Source organism: Gopherus evgoodei, chromosome 2, assembly GCF_007399415.2.
Source record: "Gopherus evgoodei ecotype Sinaloan lineage chromosome 2, rGopEvg1_v1.p, whole genome shotgun sequence".
Classification (NCBI taxonomy): Eukaryota; Metazoa; Chordata; order Testudines; family Testudinidae; genus Gopherus; species Gopherus evgoodei.
Window position 1 is genome coordinate 249,567,785 of NC_044323.1, and position 21,296 is coordinate 249,589,080.

The window sequence follows — 21,296 nt, forward strand, 5'->3', positions numbered from 1 at the left end:
AACCACATAGTACGTGTCACAAACAGAAAACAGTACCAAGCGGAATTCCACATCAAATACAGCTCCGAACAAAGCTGCAGTTGTACCCTTTGCATTGACCTAGTTAGTAGGTATGCTCTTCAAATTACATAATAACAATGGCCAGATTTGATGGTTTGATAGACAACAATAATTAAATATACAATCCAAAATATATTAATAAAGAATGCTAAGAGCAGTTCTCTCTCTCTCTCTCTCTCTCTCTCTCTCTCTCTCTCACACACACACACACACACACACACACACACACACACACACACACACACACACTCTATCTGTAAAACAAAAAAGGTTAGTCATCTAAATGGCATGGGTTCATCCAGCCATACATGAGAGCATGGAATTCAGTGCAGGATGATTTGGAACAACATTGTATGGTGGTTGACCAGAAAAAATACAGATTCAACAGCTAGTTGATCAAGTTTGGGCTAGTACTGAACCAGCTGAAAAGCTGTGGGTTTCTTTAAAAACTTCTGAAAATCCAGTTCATCATAGTAGCAAAATAAAATAGTGGTTTCTTTGCAAATCCAACCAGACACCTAGAAACAATGTTAAAAGTTTTTGTTTTGTTTTTTTAATTTTTATCTATCAACCAGAGCACCTTAATGAATGCAAATAAATAAATAAATGTTTCTGCTTTGTTTAAGTCTTTGTTCTTATACTAGCAGCAGTGATGATATCATCAAAGATGACAGCAGAACAGCATATATAAAGTTTGCATGTTCCTAATTCTGTTGTCCGGCTGGTTTTGCAAAAGATATTGTACCATCATCCAGCTACGCTGGCTATTTCATGAAGAATCTGAAGGATTTTAGGTTAAATGTGAAAACACTTAAAGTTTGTTCAACCATTGGAACCAAAGTACTTCATATTATAAATTATATGTAATTATACATAGAGCTGGTAGCATTTCAAAACAATAATTGAACACAAGCATTCTAAAGAGCTGGGCCCATGCCACAACACTTTCAAAGGAGCAGCAGCAGCACTGCCACCATCACACAATTTACTGAGAATGCTTGAGAGCTGCTAGAATACTTGGAGCATTGAGGGTGTGGTAAAGAGCCAGGTTGGGCCAGGTTTCACACTCTCCAACCAAACCACTGCACTCAGCACATGACCCAAGAATCTCATTCCCCTCAGGGGCTTCCACATGGAGAAGGAGTTCCCTGAGAGATCACTGGGAAAGAAAGCCTCCTTGTTTATATGCATCCAATCTTTTACACAAGTGTCATGACCAGTTGACCTCACAGGCTAGACACCAAGGGCGAACAGACTGAAGGTTGTGTGGCAACCATAAAACTGGCATTTCCTAATTTTTCAATACTTGACATTGCTTGGCTGTTGTTTTAACATAGAAATTACATGCAAAAAACGGAGTTTTATTTTACATAATATATGTTGTTCAAAAAGGTGTTTGCTCCAGTCACACTAAACGTGTTCACAAACAATGGGTGCAATCCAGCTCCCGTAAAGTTAATGGAAGTGTTGCCATTGACTTCAATGGGGCCAGGATTTCACCAAGCAGGTCTGCACAGCTCTCCAGAAAGGTTATGAGTCCATGTCATTAATACCATGTATTTTTGATTACCCCATCCAAAAGGCACCAATTTTCCAACTGGATGAAACTTGAAAAATGTTTAAACCACACATATACCACTAGCATTTGGGTGAATATCTATAAAGTTTTTCTTCTATGTGGCAATACGATTTGTAATAACACTTAATATTGGAAAAACAAATATATAAATATTGCTCTAAGTTATCATTTGTGACACCAAATCCTTCCAAAAGGAGAGAGACTGGAGAGGAAAACAAATAATTCAGAGGAATAAATAAACTGTGTCTCTTTTCAACCCGGTTGAACAATACCTGCACTGTCAACTGCCTAACACATTGAAAAGCCCCTTCCGCCCCTATACAGAGCAAATGCAAAAAATGAAAATGTTTAGAATATAGAGCTTTAGTTGATGTTACACAAATATTTTCAGAACATTAAATACCGCTGTTGGATAAAACTTATATTACAAGCAATACCAATTGGTTCCCAAAATGTTTACCTAAATTAGTTGAAAGGACATGATTTTGTAGAACAAGACATTTTAATTAAGCCTTGTGCTTGAAGTGTTTTTGCAATTATTCCCTTTGGTTCCATTAGACTGTAGCCCCAATTACAATGTATTGTTAATACTACAAGATAACACTTGCTGGTGATACAAAATTGAAGATATGTCTCAGTGTAATTTTAGATTATTCTTTGCTGTGAGATTTTTTAATTTTTTTTGTCAATGCTGCACTTTTTTGTTTTCCTGCCAACAAAATATTTTTAATCAGTTCACTCAATTAAAAGATTTGAAAAAAAACCAACACCTTTCCCTTAGGCCCCTAAAAGAAGGCAGGTGCCAAAGGACGTAGTATTTTTTGTCCTCTAAATTTGATCTGTATTCAACTAGAAAAGTTGTTTGTTCGTTAATTTCACCAGTTTTGTGGAAGTAGGAGGGTCGCTGAAGAATAAATTATGCTAGCTAATTACTATATTTTAGTAGAGAACTGTAAAAGGATGAAGCAAAATGTACGGGACTGATCCTGCAACTCCTAGACATGTGATTAAGCCCATCAGTTGCTTATAATGTAAGTATTACCTAAATCTGAATGACTCATATGAGTGGTGGTTGCAGGATCAAGCCCGTAATGTAAATCAGTTAGTCTGTATTTTAATCTCTTTTCTAACTCTTCCATAGCGCTCTGTAGTACTGTGTCTGCTTTCCTGTCTGACAGATTTGGAACTGTGTAAAATATGCAGTCTGAGCCTGCTCCAAACCCCTCTGAAGTCAACAGGAGTATCTCCATTGATTTAAGTAGGCTTTGGATCTGGCCCTTTGAGAAATGGAGGGAAAAAATTGACATGACCAATGACTGGCAATGCGAATAATTCTAACTACATGTACCTTTATAACCTTTTTTTTCCCACTAGCTTGAGTCTGGAATTTGCATCCTGTAACTTGCTTTATTCTGGAGTTATAGTTATGGCTTCTGTATTTTACATCTTTATTTCTGATTTTCAATGCTTATTTTTTTTAGGTGCATAAATCCTTGGAATACATAAAAAATGGGCCCTTCTGTATTCCTGTGCTCCCAAGGATAAAGTGAGTATGGGAAAGAGGACCTCCTCAGCCCTTCCACAAAAATAATAATAAAAAATGAACTCTATGAAAATGATAAATTTCTGGTATTTTGGGTTACATTCTATAAAGATCTAGTCTCAGATATTTGCTTCAGTTGGGTTTATTAGCTTCAGCTAAATAAGAAACAAGGCCTTGCTAATGTGCCTGTTAAAACCAGTACATATTTTTAACTCACAAGGCTTTTATAGACAATAGTCCCAATCCTACAAACATTTACACATATCGTTTCTTTAAGCACTTCAGTAATTCCATTAAGTTCAGTGGAATGACTTAAGTGTGAATGTTTTTACAGGGTCTGTCCTATGCCTTGTTCATCTACTCCACAGAGGCATAAATTGTGGGTCCTTTCAGTTTCTCAGTAAATCTTCCTATGATCTTCTCACTGTTGCTACTGTTGCTGGAAGTGGTTTCACTGCCTTTGCAGGTGGTACTGTTCCTTGTGAGACAGAATTAAACCAATGTTTCATCGTGGTGTTAAGAGATAGGTTCACAGTTCATGTTAAGTTTACATTTATAAATATCTTATAAAGGGTTAATAAATGATAAATAGTTGTTTGAATACATGGTTAATCAATTGTAATAGATTGTGAATGAGTCCAACAAGTTAATAAGTTGATTATAAACATCTATAACACATACACTCTTAACTGTGACATTCTTATAACATCTATTAACCATTTATGAGTCCTTTTAAAGTGTTTTATAAATAGAACCTTAATCTAAAGTGTGACCTGGTATGGTATTGCTAGAGTTGCCATCTCTCATAGAGACATAAAAATGAACTCCTGGCCACTTGTGTGAATATCCTATGAAACTTTAAAAAAATAAAGAGTAGGGGTTTAACCTCATTGTTCTGGCCAAAGGATAACTCTGGTAAATCCCCCCTGAAGCAGGATATGGGATACTCCAACATTTCCTGGACTATAGCTTTGTTTCTGGGCAAGGTGATCACTTAATCTGTCTCACATGTGTGTGGAAAGGCTTGAGTAATACTGGTAGTGATGTGAGATCTTCAAATAAAAAAAACCTACTTAAGTTATAAGTTTAATTACTATTAACTACTGTCTATCATTATTCCAATGCAGTCCCACCCTATTCTTCTGTTTCCTGGATCCCTTACCATTTATTCTGATGCCAATATTTCTGGCACATCCCTTGTCTCTTAATTTCCAATGGTTGCCTACTTTAGATGTACTGAAGGCTAAGGTCCCTGCTGAGTTTTGTTTTGCCCTTCACTTCCTCAATGTCATTGGAGCTGGGGTTACTTGAATTACAGCTGTCCTCTTCACTACTGAGCTAAGGAATTGAATCCCACCAGAGTGTTCTTTCCAATATAATAAAATGAAAAGTAGAGTACAGGAGTCTTCTGTCTACAGCTTTAGCTAAATTCTGACCTCTTGCTCTCACTCTTTCTTGGCTGAAATGTTCAATGTTTTCCCCTTCTGGAACCCAAAGTGCGCTCTGCTGAACCTTCTCAGGTTGCCATTGACAGTCCAGACATTCACAATGCCACGTGACACAAAACAGTTACACAAGCAACCCTGGAGACCTTTGTAAAAATATCGACTCTTACATACAGTCAGGTCCACTCTCATATTGCTGTTGTTTCTTTGTCTCTTCTGTTTAATATTCGTTTCCCCACCCCTGTACTCTTTTCTTTCCTGCTGCTACCACCAAATAATACCAAAGGCTATAATTCATGGTGGATTTCTTTCAGAATTCCTCACTTGTTTACCACAGATTGGAAGACAGATTTTCTTTTTATTTATTTGTTTAATAGGGTACTCTATGTAAATAAACAATTCTGAAATGGAATTTTAATTACATCCATACAGTTTCATATGAATACAACTGAGGTCTACACTAATGTCAAGGGGTAATGACAGCTACCACTTAATTGCCAGAAAACCAAACATAATATTGTTTGTACTTTATAAATGCTTTTTTTATAATGTTTCTCAGGATGTGATGAGTCAGAAAACATATTTCTACAAGTCGTGAAGGAGGTATTATAAGATCATAAAACATAGTCCATTTAATCCTGCCTAAAATCCATCTTCTACCATCCACTGCATCAAAATTTCAGAAGATAATTTTCTTAGATGTACATGATATTTCTCTCGCTCCCTAACTAAATGGATTTACACTTACCTTGCACTTGAACAGACACAACAACAAATGAAATAGCAGAATTTTTAACCACTTACCACAGGTTCTCTCAGGGAACCTGGTACTATTATAGTAGGTATGAGTATGTAAGGAGAATTGTACTGTTTCCTTAAAGCTGTCATACTAAGAGAGGCAGGAAGGGCTGAAGAATTGTCTAGCCAGAAGTTCTGAAGTGAAGCAGAGAGAGGCAGAATAGCACTACAGATAATAGTGTGGTTCTTATTCTGATCAAGTTCCTTGTCCAGAACTTTCTGCAGCCATTTTTTAACATTGTCACATGGTGAGGGGAGAGGACTGTGTCCCTATATGCTTTTGCAGGGCAAAGTCCAAAAAATATAACCCTAATGTGTGCCTTTACCTGATAACCACAACCACTTATTTCCAGATGGAGCTGCTACAAAGGCCAGGGATTTTGTGAAAACTCATGAAACTGAGAAGAGGCCAACGAGCACAATACTGACAATGAGGATGAGGATGATGGAGCCAGAACTGGTAGGCACTCTTGTTGGTAAGGAATAAGCATGGTGTCAAATAAATCGAAAGCAGTGAAATTCTCCTAAGTAATACTGTAGTTAGAAAAAATGATTGGGATGGCTCCATCTGGAACCCTTGGGAAGCAATGAAATGGTATAGCCATTTCAAGACCAGGACAGATCTGTCCTCTTAAACATTTTTTAACTATGAAATAGTTTGTCTGAAGTGATTGATCATTATTGATCCCACAGATCGGAAACACTGGACTGGCTTTAAATTCTGGCTCTCTGCTTCAGAAGACTGAAAAAGCAGAATGAATGATATAGAACAGGGGAAGTGAAGGAAATTTATAAAATAACCATCTGCAATACTGGATCTTGCCAAATTATTTGAGAAAATGAAGTTCCTTTCAATGAAGCAAATCGTCCTAGATGTACTGACTGTCAGAGGATTCTTTCTGCTGAGACTGAGGAGCAGATGAGACTGTGAAATACAGATATACAGTGCTACACACAGTGACAGAGAGATTCTGCATTAAAGGCAGAGGGACAATGGCATGACAAGTTGCACAGCTTCCCCATGAGAGAAGTACCAGGTTGTTTTTTTTTGTTTTTCAGCCATTTGCTACATCCCTGTGGGAGGCAAACTAAATAGGGAGGGGAAATTAGCTGAAAGAAAACACTGAGAGTAAGAGTGAAAGCTAAACACTCATCTTAGTTAACATAATTGTGGGGGGTAACGAGCTTCTGAATAAAAACTGTTGGTGCTCAAAAATTCTGCTGTCCCATTTGTTGTCTGTAGCTCTTCGAGCATAATTAAGCAATGCCAACAAGTTAGAAATCGACTTTGTCCACACGAAGAAACTACTTATTGAACATTTCATTTATAGACTCATAGACTTTAAGGTCAGACGAGACCATCATGATCATCTAATCCGATCTTTTGCAAATTTCAAGCCAACTATAAATGTTATTCCTATAATTCCTTTAGCTAAAACATGTTTTTCCCTTTTTCTCAATAGCAAACTTCTCCCCCATGTAACAGAACTGGCAGGGGTATTTTAAGGACAAGGGGGTTCCCCAGTGTTCTGAGGAGATGTCCTTTTGGAACAATATACTTATGTGACTCTAATTGCAGTGTATTTGAAGAATTTGCTCTCCCCAGAAATCTAAACATTGTTGCTCAAAAGGCTCATCCACAAAATTAAGTAACTTGCTGATCTGTGGGAAGTCTTAAACAAGTGAGCTGCTGTGCTCTGGTGTTTATAATTTGAGTCAGAGCAGAGGCAGCTCTTCCTCTTGTTTGAAATCATCTTTTGAAAACTGTACAAATCTATCAAATACGGTTAGTTGGCAGAATGGTTATATTGTAAAAGTAATGAGAAAACAATTAAAAGGGACGAGAAAAAATCTTTAAATTGTACTTTTCTCTTAAAAATAGCTTTATTAACTTTCACTCTGGAAATATCCAATTAGAAACTGATGTTTCTAAGATGGTCTTAAAAACTGCAAACAAAAATCATGAACTTGAACAAAAAATTCTGATGCACTTGAGTACACTCTAATAGCTGAACTGTACAAAAAATCTGTTTCCTTGACATTAATATTGCTTGTAGTTTCCTATGAAAATACACTGTGAATCTCAGACTGTTTCCTTTTACATCTCAGTTCTACTTTTAACTTTCTAACAATCAAGGCCAAATTTTCAGAAGTGTATCCAATTTGTATAAGCAATTCTAAGAGTACACAAAAAAATTGAGTATTTTAGTTTGACAATACCAACTGGATAATTAACTGGCAACGTGCAAGCACGATTGTGCATATTACATGTGTCATTGTGCAGGAAAAAAGTCCTGGAATTGCATATACATTGTGGAAAGTCAGACCCCAAATATGAACCTATGTACTCTGCTGGTTATTAGAATTGTTGGAATGAGCTTTATCATGTTTCGTCACTGAGGCACAGTAGTGTGAATGGAAATCTGCTTATTACTGAAACATAAAACCATATTTGATGTTCATATTGTATGGTAAATAAAAGATTTTAAGATATTAAGTGAAACTGAATTAAAATGATTTTCTCTTAACTGCTACAACTTTTATTTTCACATATAAAGGAAAAAATAGTTAGGAATTATGTTGAATCTATTTGAAAGTACAGGCTTAGGTAGACATGCAATTTTGTATTAGTGGTAGGTCATGTCAGTATTTATTATGTATACAATAAATGAGAGTATGTTCTGTTGTTCTTGAGATGGATGATATAAGATGAAGTAGGTATTTTAATATCCTGTTTAATGTATTTCAGAAAATTAGATTCTTCCTTAACCTTTTTGTTTTATTCACAAAGATTGATGGTAGAGCATTTCCAGAAGAAAGGCACACAAAGTTTGAAGAGAAGCCAAATATTCAAATGATAGGTTATTTCCTTTTTTCAGGACTGACAAACTCTTCAGTCTTTTATGGAAAAATAATTCATCTCTTGCCCTTTGCTTGCGAGGAGAACCCAATAATTTGAATTAATTAACAAAAAATAATCAGCAGATAAGTAAATTATTTTAAAAGAAGTCTTAAAGCAATTCAAGGTCTGTTGAGTACTGATAAAAGGTTCTTTGGAGAGGGTACATAAGGGGAAAATGTGTTGAGTATTCTATCAATCTCTGCAAAAACAGGGCACAGAAGAAAAGAAAACAAAGGCTACGGCAAAATATTGGATTTATGGACCAGAAGGTCAATCTGATAGAACAAATTAATCCTGTTGCTAATGTTTTCCCCTAGGGCTTGGAAGAAAAACTTCATGGAAGAAAGCGTCTGTTCTCACTAGGTATAATTTTGAAATGAAAAAGAATCATGACATATATTTACAAAACAAAAATCCCACCTAGTCCGTTGTTCAGTCAAATTTGGGACATCTCTGTGGATTCCAAGATAATATATTACATTAACATTACCTATTGCTTATTGCTGGCAATTTGTACAACAACTGTCAGTAAATTAATTTACTTAAAAGACTGAATAATGAGACTGTTATTTCTATAGCCTGCAATGCAATTTGGATATTATACAAGGTGCTCTGCTAGATCATTCTTCTAACAAATGGCTTTGCTTAGATTTGTTGTCTTTGAACCTTTAGTGAAGCCTCACCATCAAAAGGCTAGTCCAGTTGGTGTGAGATGCACCACATATCTGCAGCTCCAGACAAAATGATTAATTGAAATAAACAATAAAACATCTGCAAGGAAATTCTTATAGCAAAGACCTTTACTCAAACATGTATCATAGCAACCACTACACAATGACAAACATCCCTTATAAATGATTGATCTAATTATAAAGTTAAATTACAGGGTCCTTGTAAAGTGGTGTGTGCTGAAGACACAATAACTGCAATGTGCCTGGAAGTGGCTAAGTTCCAAACAAAATCATTCCTATCAGCTTCTATTCATGCCTTGAATTATGTTTTTTTTTAATCTCTGCATAAGATGCTGCATTTACTTACCCTTAAATTTTGAGGAATTATAGCTTCTGCTGACATGAATGTATTCCAGAAATAGAACATTACAGCAATGCTCTGCTAGACATTTAAACCATTTGTATGTTTATTCTTTAGTTTCTTTTCTTGAACTTTCTAACTGTGAGAGGGCTGGGAAAGTGGAGTCATGATGAATGAAAGCTTGTTTCCTGAAAAAAGCAGAAATGCAGACACTTGATGTAGCACTAAAAAATTCACAGCGTCCTACCTTGAAAACAAACATTTCCCTGCGAAGAATAGCTAGAGTGTTGAAGTTCCCATCACAGATGTTTGGTTTGGCTCCAGGATAGGAAGGTTTGTCAGCAGTGGGCGGCCGAGGCGGTTTAGGCTGCCTGTCATTCTTCCGAGGGTCTGCTGGAGGGACAGAACGATGTGGGGGCACTGTTGGCAGAGGTCTTGTTGGTGGTGGGATCTTGTCAGGTGGACCTTAAAAATGTTAGCAGCAGGACATGGTTTAGATCACTGTAAATCGCACTGCAGACAGCTCTACAAAAATATACCCCAATGAATACTCCTGCATTGGCAGAGGAATGGCTTAGTTGGCGTAACATGCTCTTTTCCAAATTCTGATCTGTGAAGATAAAGTCCAGTAACTCCTCGCTTAACGTTGTAATTATGTTCCTGAAAAATGTGACTTTAAATGAAACAATGTTAAGCGAATCCAATTTCCCCATAAGAATTAATGTAAATATGGGGGGGTTAGGTTCCAGGGAAATTTTTTTCACCAGACAAAAAACTCTATATTATATAGGTATATATACAGTATACATTTTAAACAAACAATTTAATATTGTTCACAGCTATGATGATTGTGAGGTGGTGAAGTTAGAGGGTGGAAGAGGGAGGAATATTTCCCAGGGAATGCCTGGTTGCTAAATGATGAACTAGCACTCAGCTGAGCCCTCAAGGGTTAACATATTGTTGTTAATGTAGCCTCACACACAAGGCAGCACGAACACAAGGGAGGGGAGACAGCATAGCAGACAGAGACAGACACACACCTTGTGTGAGGGAGATAGAGAGAGATGCACATTGCCCCTTTAAGTAAGCTGACCCACTCTTAAGTGCATTGTCTTTTTAAGTGGATCAGGAAGTTGAGACAGCAGCTGCTGCCCCAAGCTCTCTCTGTCTCTCTCCCTCCGTGTCCCCTCCCTGCTCTATATGGAGAAGGGGTAAGTGGGAAGCAGGAGCAAGGGGGAGGGGGACATCTTGACATTAGCCCTCGCCCTTCCCCCCCCCCTTGCACAGCAAGCAGGAGTCTCTGGGAGCAGCTCCAAGGCAGAGGGCAGGAGCAGCACATGGCAGTGGGGGGAGGGACAGCTGAACTGCTGGCAATTGCTAGCCTGCAATTGCTAGCCTGCTGGGCGGCTGCAGCACAGGGAACATAGGGTAGCGAGGAGCGAATAGGGGGGCTGGTTACAAGCCCCCACCAGCTAGCTGCAATGGACTGCTCTTCCTGCAAGCAGTGGACAAAGCAGGCAGCTGCCAAACGACTTAGAAGGGAGCATTGCACAACTTTAAATGAGCATGTTCCCTAATTGATCAGCAATGTAACAATGAAACAATATTAACCAGGATGACTTTAAGTGAGGAGTTACTGTATAACAACGTGTGCTTTGGATCCATAAAATCAAGGTACTTATGAAGAAAAAATTGACTGCTGGAAATCTGATACCTTCCTCCTGTATTCCCCAACAAGTCTACAGACCACAAAATCCACCAAAATTTAAGATTACACATGGTAAACAGTTTGTGCTTGAACAACAGCTTATAGAACTGTTTTGGTGAGAACAAAACTTGCACTGGTTATGTAATATGTGGGAAATTTGTCCTAACAACATGTAATAATTCCACCACCAACCCATGTTTTTGAACATTCTAATACTTACATCCATCCACCCATCCACACACACAGCACATGTGGTGGTTATGTGATAAACGACACAGGCATGTAATAAATTGCATTAATTATGCACCTTTGACCAATTAACCTGCTGTCTTCCCACTAATCTATCTTTTCTTGAACTTCTACTTCTAATATTCTATGCTTCTGAGCTGCTTCTGTAGCTGCCTCTTTGTTTTATAAATCATCCAGACTCCAAAATATTTCCTTCTTAACCGCAGAGGTGGAATTTCTCTCACTACCCCTCCAACTATACTGGCCTAAGTTGCCAGCCTGGTAAAACTGAGTTCTGCACTAGTGATAGGTTTGAACCATCAGGGATACAAAGAGAAGATCATAGGAAAGGATATTTTCCCAGCTCCCAGTGAGGCACAAAGCACATTTCTAGCCATGTAAGGTCTTGAGATTGGGCCTTAAAGTTTAGGCATTTATGTATATAGAAAACATGTTTATTTATTTTTTAAAGAAATGTTTGAAATTCATTGTTAATATTTTCCCCTATGAATCCTGTACAGCTGGACTCATGGCAACCCTGACATTAGGTTTTACATACAGATGGATTGAGCAGGTTGTCCAAACTTAAAAATAGTGCAAAATAATAATAATGAAACCCTCTGTGTAACATTTCTAAAATATCTGTGCTGTGAACTATTTGTCATATAATGAATAAATCATGATGTGGTACATTATAAAGGTTTTAATGGCACTCATTTAGGATGATTTGATTAGTCCATTCATAGTTTTGCTATTTGTAAGTAATATGGTCATTCTAGATTCATGCTGTTAAAAACCCTTACGTGTAATGGGCAGGTTAAGAAACTTCTTTCCAGTTCTAGAGATATTATTGGATCTAGTGATATATTTTCCATTTTAAATATAGGATGTCTCTGTTGGACCTGTAATATCTCTAGAAGTAGGACACACTTTTAGTATGTAGCTATCTATCTAGATCAGTTTAACTGCAGTGTCTATTTGTATGTGACAAAACAGTCTGCTTTAATTCATCTGTATGATAGTAGGTTAAGGAGCATCTTTGCAACCTGCGACATAACGAAATCTAACATAAATGAAATCTGAATGTCTAGTACTTGCTCAAAGAAAGTAAATTAACTAGGATAAATGTTTACTGATTGAATATTTAAGGCAACTCGAACTACCATCAGTGAAATTTAATAAGACATTTATTTCCTTCATAATTTTAAGGAGCATGCCATTCATAATTTACAATTAATTAGGCTGTGATGAATAGTGTAGGTCAACATATTTACTTTCATAGGGTAAGATTTTTTTCAGACATTCAGTCCAAATCACCTTTTGATTTTAGCACAGGCATCAAAGGAATTAATTTGCAGTAGCTATCTGAATGATTCTAAATCCAAACCAAAGTTTCCACATGCAATTTGGTAGTGATGTCAGGCATCACTTCCCAGGAGTAATAAAGTTCATTAGCATACAGCTGTTAGAGTTTATTATTTAGTATATGGGCAAAATGTCCTTCTCTAGACTACCAATTTATGAGTTCATGAGAAACAACCTCCTTTGGGTTAACCACATACAATAAATTTTAACTAGCCAATCCCTTTGTTCCCTTTCTGGAACATCCAAAGTATAACATCACTTAATAATATAATATTTAGCATAGATGTATTTGGTTTCTAATCAGAGGTGCACCATTATTCTGTATGAACTCATCTGGCTTTCCTAACAGCAAAAGATCAGCAAGAAATGTGACCTTGTTAAAAGTCAGTTTAACCCTGAGAGAACACTTACCACTTAGACATTTAAATTGGAAAACTAATGAATGCAAAACAAATTAGTGAACTTAAATGACATCATTTGCAAATGCAAATGATATCTACCAGTCACTTGGCATTAACATACAGATAGAACAGATTTTTCATTGTAAGAATGTAAATGCTCCATTAATTTAGCAAAGCAAATTCTTTAATGGTTAACTGTGTATGTCAAGCTTTTTAAAACTTATGTATTAAAAAAGTTGCCTGTGGAAATATCAGAGACAGTCCTGTGGAAGTCAGAGTTCCCTTAAACCTGCAATAAGTAAATTATTTTTTTTCTTTCCAATTATGTTGCTTTCTTTAACTGTATATATATATATATATATATATATATATATTTGTCCTCAAATATGTTCTTAAGCAAACTATTTAATATGTGTAATAAAAAAATGACATACCATAGATCTTCTGAATGCCCTGTAAATCATCACTAGGTAGTTTGAAGTTGTCTGTTTCCATATACTGGTAAAAAGGAGCCATGATTGCAGTGGGGTCATTGGAATGCTCCAAGCCTAGAGCATGCCCCAGTTCATGCACTGCAACTAAAAATAGATCATTTCCTACGGAAACAAAAAGAGAAAATGATTTAGAATAATATGACCAATAAAGTTATACAAATACAGCATCGTGGACACCGAATGACATGTTAGTGGATTCAGATTTTACCAAAAAATCAAGAGCCAACATATGAAAATGAAACATAAGGGGAACCCTAGAATAGCAGTAGACTTTTTTCTTTTAAACAAATGAAGAATTATTATCACTGCATGATGGAGATGTGGTGATTCTTTTATGGATTCAAATGACTGTATTAATCATTGTTCAAATAGGCTTGTAAAGAGTACATAGTGCAAAAACACATTACTGTACATAAGTCTTGATAGTCATGGCTAGCTTGCTTGCTATTTCAAATTCTAACTGAATCCTATAACGAGACTGAATAAAAGCATTTGCATTGGGAAGTAGGCTTGAGCTCAAAAGAAAAATATTGCTGCTATAAGTGGTAAACTTCATAAACTAAATACGACCTATTTAGGACAAGTCCTGCAGAGAATTTTAGTCTCCCAACTGCTTACAGTCAGGCCCATGCTGATGACCTGTACATGGTCTGAATCATCCTAAGTGAAATCATTACGAAGATAAAGAAAGAGGTGAGTGTCCCATTATCTCTCTCAAACCAGGATGCTACCTCTATGTATATGTTTTACAGTGGGGTCTTAATAGATTCCTTACTGTGTGATCTGTTTACAGAAGTAAGTGGTTATATAAAAAGTAGAGCTTTTTATTTTAAGTAGGTCTCAATAATACAATATTATGCAGTGTTTTCACTTAGTAAAAAGAAAAGATTAAAATCATTTAATTGACTTGTTGCATATCACTCCCTGATTAACGCAGTGTTCTTTACTAGAAAACAAACAAGGGCAAGCTCACCTTTTGTCTGTGTATTTTTGAAAATCCACAAAAGAAATCAGAGATGTGTGAACTGATTTCACGTTTTAAAGTCTTTCCCTCTGGATAACAACATTCCATTTGTATTGCAAAGAGCTGAGAATAATCAGAAATGCTGATCTCTGCAATTATTGCAACCTTGCTGAAAACTACAAATATGGGCCCTAATTCTGCAATTCCACCACAAAGTATATTGCAGGATCAGGACTATACATTGTCTGTTGTTTAATCATCTCCCCACCAACCCCCATCCACTCAAAAAATTACTCTGTGTTTCTTCATGAGCTTTCTTTTTAAAATAGAGACTTATATTCTAATTCTGCAAACTTCCTTCATGCAAATAGACACACTGAAATCAATGAGACTACTTGTGTAAAGTAGCAGTGTTAAGTGCCCCTAGTATCTGGCTTCTTGTAGCAACACCACCACCAACAGAGCCAGAGTAAATGTGAGATGTAAGGGCAAAAAGAGATGTGAGAGGCAAAAGGGGCAGCGACGTTAAAGCGCTGCCGCAGTAGTGCTTTAAGAAGGGTCCTTTGCTGTGGCAGCGCTTTAACATTGCTATGCCTCGCCATTGGTGGCCCCGCCAATGCAGTCCCTACCAGCAGGGCCACCGACAGGGAGGCAAAAGAGGCAGTTGCCCTGGGGCCGGCAATTTAAAAGGCCGCTGGAGCCTCGGACGGCGTGGGTCAGGGGCATGGAAGGACTGGCTGGAGGATGCTGATCCCCCCATCCCCACCTCTTCCACTCAAGGTGCTGGCCCCCGTATCAGGACGTCTTTGGAGTTACTTTCACTTCTGAATCCAATCAAGATGCAAGGCTGGTTTTCAAAACAACATAGCAAAAGCCTGCCCCTCCCCCCCCCAAAAAAAACCCAACACACACACATACACACACACAAATTAGAATAAGAAATATTTCTAAATATCAAGTTGATAGAACCTTCAGTTTTTCAAATATTGTCTTATACTGCCATGTAAAAATAAACCTTATTCTGAGTACCTATGACAATATGAACACTTGACGTTAAATACCTTCATGATATATGGAGCTATTATTGAATCATAAAATTATAGAAATATAAGTCTGAAAGGGCAGTCGAGAAGTCATCTAGTCCAGCCCCCTGAGCTATGGCAGGACCAAATAAACCCAGACCATCCCTGACAGGGGTTTGTTCAAGTTGTTTTTATAAACTTTCGAAGATGGGGCTCCCACAGCCTCCCTTGGAAACCTATTCCAGAGCTTAACTACCATTATAGCCAGAAAGCTTTTCCTAAATCTCCCTTGCTGCAGATTAAGCCCATTGCTTCTTGTCCTATCTTCAGTGGCCATGGGGAACAATTGATCACCATCCTCTTTATAAAAACACAAAGTTTTTGAAATATATCAGGTCCTCCTTCCGTTTTTTTTCTCTTGAAACTAAACATGCCTAGTTTTAACCTTTCCTCAAAGACCAGGTTTTCTAAAACCTTTTATCATTTTTGTTGCTTTCTGCTGCACTCCTTCCAGTTTGTCAACATCTTTCCCTAAGTGTGGCACCCAGAATTGGACACAGTGCTTGAGCTAAAGCCTCATAAGTGCTGAGAAGTATTACCTCCTGCATCTTGTTAATATACCCAGTTAGAATAATAACAAGTATACTAATCTAGTAATATATAGTATAATAATATAGCAATAATATAATAGTAACTAGCCAGTTATTCCCCCTTCTAGTTGGGCATGTGATTTTTCCTTCCTATGTCAAGTACTTTGCACTTGTCTTTACTGAATTTGATTTTGTTGAATTCACACCAATTCTCAAATTTGTCAAGGCCAGGCTAATCCTGTCCTCTAAAGTGCTTGCAAACTCTCCCAGGTTGGTGTCATCTGCATAGTCCACACTCCATTATCCAAGTCATTAATGAAAATATTGAATAGTTCTGGACTCAGGACCTCACTGGATATGCCCTCCCAGTCTGACAGAAAACCATTGATAATTACACTTTGAGTATGGTCTTTCAACCAGTTGTGCACCCACCTTATAGTAATTTCATTTTATAACCCTATTAGCTTCTTGGTGCTGACACACTGATTGTTAAATAATTTGTTCCATTATCTTTTCAGGTATTGAAATTAGGCTCACTGGTGTATAATTCCCAGTGTCCTCTCTGTTCTCCTTTTTGAATATCGATACTATATATACCCTTCTCCAGTCCTCAGGGACCTCACCCATCCTCTGAGGTTCTCAGAGATAACTGCTAGTGTTTTTGAGATTGTGTCAGCTAGTTCCTTAAGTACTCTAGGATGAATTTCATCAAGCTCTGCTGACTTGAATACATCTAACTTATCTAAATACAGTAGTCTTTAACCTGCTTTCCTCCTCTATTTTGGCTTGCATTCCTTCACCCCTGTGGTTAATAATAATTGTGTTCAGTATGCAGTCACCATTAACCTTTTTAGTTACGACTGAAGCAAAATAGGCATTAAAATCTCAGCTTTCTTGCTGTCATCAGTTATTAGCTCCCCATCCTTGCTAAACAGAGGACCAACAGCTTTCCTCTTTTTCTTGCTCCTCATGTATTTAAAGAACTCTTCTTGCCTGTTACGTCTCTGTGCCTTTTATGTAACTCATTTTGTGCCTTAGCTTTTCTGATTTTGTTCCTACATGGTTATGTCATTGTACTCCTCCTTAGCAATTTATCCATGTTTCCACTTTTTGTAGGATTCCTTTTTGATTTTCTGGTCATTAAAGAGTTCCCGATGGATACAGATTGGCTTTTTACTATTCTTCCCGTCTTTCCTTTGCATCAGGATAGTTTATAGTTGTGTCTTTAATATTGTCTCCTGGAGAAACTGCCAACTTTCCTGAACTAAATTTCCCTTAGATTTTCTTCCCATGGGATCTTACTTACCAGTGCTCTGAGTTTGTGAAAGTCTGCTTTTTTGAAATCCATTGTCCTTTTTCTACTGCTCCCTCCTTCCTTTCCTTAGAATCATGAAATCTGTCATTTCATGATCACTTTCACCAATGTGCCTTCCTCCTTCATATTTGCTAGCAATTCCTCCCTCTTGGTCAGAACAAAGTCTAAAATGGATGCCCCCCTTAGTTACTTCCCCCACTTTTTGGAACAAAAAGTTGTCCCCAGTTCATTTCAAGAAATTATTAGAAATTTTGTGTTCTGCCATAAAACTTTATCAACAGATGTCCTAAAGTAGTTTAAAATTGAATTTTAGCCAGGTCAAGATTCATTGTTTGTAACCCAGTGCAGACAGGACTTAAGTGGAGGTCAAAGGGCTTTCATTAGTGGCTTCATTCTCAGCTTCTTTTTCCTTTATATAATCATATTTTTTTCTAATCTGTAGCAACAGTTTTTACTTTCATATTCACCTTTTGGCTTGGGGAGCAGAAAGTCACTTCCAGAGTCACATAGTCACTGTGACTAGCTGAGGAGAGTGCAAAAGGATAACAGAAGCTTGTCTCTTTCCTCTTCTCCAGGCCAAGTATCTCTTTTCAAATGTTTCTAGCCTCAGCCAATCTCAGAAGAGTGTCCCAAATCACTTAACTTCTGACATGCATCAATTGGAAGCAAGTATTTCAGTCAACTTTATGTTCACTGCTTAACTACTTAGTCCAAGTATTTGCAGGAGGTTGGAGAAAGACTGCACAGCATATGTTCTCCCCTCCAAAGCAATAATATTATTCATCAGTATTGCAGGGACTGGAAATATTCCTGCTCTGAGTATGAAAGCCCCCAGATTAACAATACCAACCCTTTTGCTTCCAATGCACTGTTCTCTGAGACCCATCCTGCTCTCACTGCAACTGACTGCAGTTTTGCCACTGACTTCACTGTGAACCAGAACAGGATCTTGAGAAGATAATGTAATTACATTTTACTTGCAGTACATGCACTTTTCCATGTTAAGGAAAGCACCATCCTGAAAACCTTTATTTTAATAGGAGCAAAAGCTGTCAACAGGCTATGAGTACCTGGGAATTAAAATAAGCAAGATCCATAATGATATATGCAGTGCAATATTCTCAGTTATATCCACTGTTCTTATTCTACAATTTGTTGCAAAATTATTTCAGAGATCCAGAATTCATGTGCCCTCTACCCAGTGCAGATTTGGTCTGATATGAACTTTAGCTTTATACTTATGGATGCCCTTCTTATTTATTTTTATAGATTTGATTTCATAGGGAAAATAAGGATGCACCTGTATGCAAGTGGTTGAGACACAATGCTTATTTTTACATGGACATTCTAGTATGAAATTATATGACATTTTAGGCTTTAAATCTGCTTTACTTTACAAAACAAAAAACGACTCATAGTATTACCTCAGTTGCCAACACTGGGATTTGGCTTGATTTTTTAGTTTGTTCAAATAGCCACTATCTTTGCAATCTACATGATAAAACAAGTTTGTGAATGTGTGAGCAGCAGATTATTAACAAACTCGATCTCTAGAGACTATCTAAGGAGGGCAGTGAGCTTGCTGGTGTAACAGTCCCTGGATTCATTACCTGGACTTCTTTTTGGAGCAACAGTAAATCGCACCTCTCTTCATGCCCCTAACTTTATCCAGCTTTCCTGAGCTATCCTGGCAGGATACCTTGGTCTAGTGTAGGTGACCGTAAGCCCTGCTCTTCTCTTTGGTGGATGAAAGTCACCCCTTTAGAGATGATGAGCTCAAAGACTATACATCACTTAAATCCCACCTAAACTCTACTTTCAATATTTGAGTGGTTCATAGGTCTTGCGCTGATCCTCTGCATGGTGGGGGAGGGTGTGAATTTTACCCTTATGGGAGTTCGTGCACATTTTTGTATTTTAAAACCCAAAGGAAGTTGAAAACTAAAAAAAAATAGTACCAGAAAAAGCAGATAATTTGGTATGAGATTAATAATCTAAAGGAAGCCCTATTTTTAAGTGAAATGCCTTATTTTTCATATGCCTACACTGATAATTTCAGATTAAATCCACATTGTGCTGAAAGGTAAATCTGTACAGGACAGACTTCTACTGCATTCCCAGTATTTACAAAACAACACCCCACAGTAATGAGTTACCACACTGAAGACGGATTTTAAAACTCAGAGCACTGTGAACCCAGGTTGGCAACTTTTTCAGCAAATATTATGTGCGCTGACCAGGAACTTATTGTGATATATTTACTTCTTTAATTTTCATAGTTCACTTCATTCTCACTACGGAATGATCAGATTACAGTTGCCGAACTCCAGCTGGTTTAGCTTCTGAAAAGCTCACAGTAGGATTCTTGCTTTTACATAGCAACCAGGAAAAATGTTATAAATCTACAGTATTAATGTTTCTAGTTATTTCATCAGACAATGATATCACAGATGTTCTCTCTCTTTATTAGATTGGCTTTTGGACTCTTTTCAACACTGAGAAATTAAACATGTGTCTACACACACACACACACCCCAAGGGTGGCAGCCGCAGTTTCACATGGCTGTGATGTAGCCATGGTGGGGTGTGAAAAGGACTCCCATCTTGAATGGTTCCTTGCAAGTCTTCTTCTTCCACAAGGGTCAGTATGGGAGGATTTAGGCTTTGTAAATCCCTAAACATTGCATCTTCCAACCTTATCTGTGGTTAACTTCATGCTCTGCTTCCTTCAGCCTCAGATCAAAACTGTTTCAATTGCTTATAAAACTGTTTTGGTAAAATACAGGAAGACAAACACCTATCATGAAAGTTTCACAAGTGTTCTCAATCTAAGATACTGTTTTCAGTTATTTGTAACTCAAATTTTTGCCATTCTCAATGAAATCTGGGAGCTTGATATTAGTCTTGGCACAAATTTTTGTGGAAAGTGAGTCAAAATGTTCTAGCCATTTTGAAAAAAAAAACGAGAGTGAACTGACTCCCCTCTCACTTTTCCCATCATGTATATATTAAAAAAAAAACTACTGTTTTAAAAACAGGCCAGCAGGTCACTAGTGGAGCTTGAAATTTGACAGAGAGATTATTTCCTGTGTTGCAGATGTGCCTTTCAGTGATAATTGTTTTTGATTTATTACAGTGATACGAATTTAGGAAAAAAACATGTTTTACACATATTCACTAGATATTTTAAAGCGATTTCTTAATGGTCTGCCAATGTTCTGCTGGTTCTGCACATGACTGCATCTATTAGAAAAGCTCATTAGTATGATTAGTAAAGCTGCATATGAAAAGAGGTAGACATTTGCAGGGAGTTCCACAGGTGAATGTGTACTCAGATCTTCTGAGTAGAAGGCTAGTGTCCCAACCTGTGGACCATCCTTCCGCTCTTTCCTGCCACTTCAATGATTACATTTATTATACCGTGAAGAGAATTCCAGTGCTGCCTACTAAGTAGCTCAGGCATGGTGGTATTTATTTATTTCTTCATTTTTTCTTTTCCAAAAGCACTGATGCAAAGGTCTTCTCCCATTGTCTCTCCACAATCACAGTCAATGCACACTCAGAGTCCAAGGACTAGTAAGATTGTTCCCTAAACCAACGTCAACCTCCCCAGAAACTGAGAGGTGAAGAAGAGCTGATACCATGAGGAAGTGAAAGCAGAGGTGAAGCAGTGGCTGTGCACCCCCTGCTTTTACGGAACTTTGGAAGCACTGCACTTGTCTTAGTCTCAATGCGTCGGTTGGAGTGGCAAACCTTCAAATTGCTCCTAGTATCTGCTCTGGCTTATATATACTACATAACCCACATGCCATACATATATAGCTCAATCATCTGGAGTCAAATTGTTTAT

General features: G+C 37.5%; 1 protein-coding gene across 1 annotated transcript in view; it reads right to left on the reverse strand.

The window, feature by feature from the left end:
• The window catches only part of MMP16 (matrix metallopeptidase 16), a 244,629-nt gene that overhangs the window by 64,349 nt on the left and 158,984 nt on the right, over positions 1-21,296 (reverse strand). The window contains 2 exon segments of the mRNA XM_030553407.1: positions 9,607-9,824; positions 13,496-13,657. Of these exon segments, the coding sequence (XP_030409267.1) occupies positions 9,607-9,824; positions 13,496-13,657 (380 nt within the window).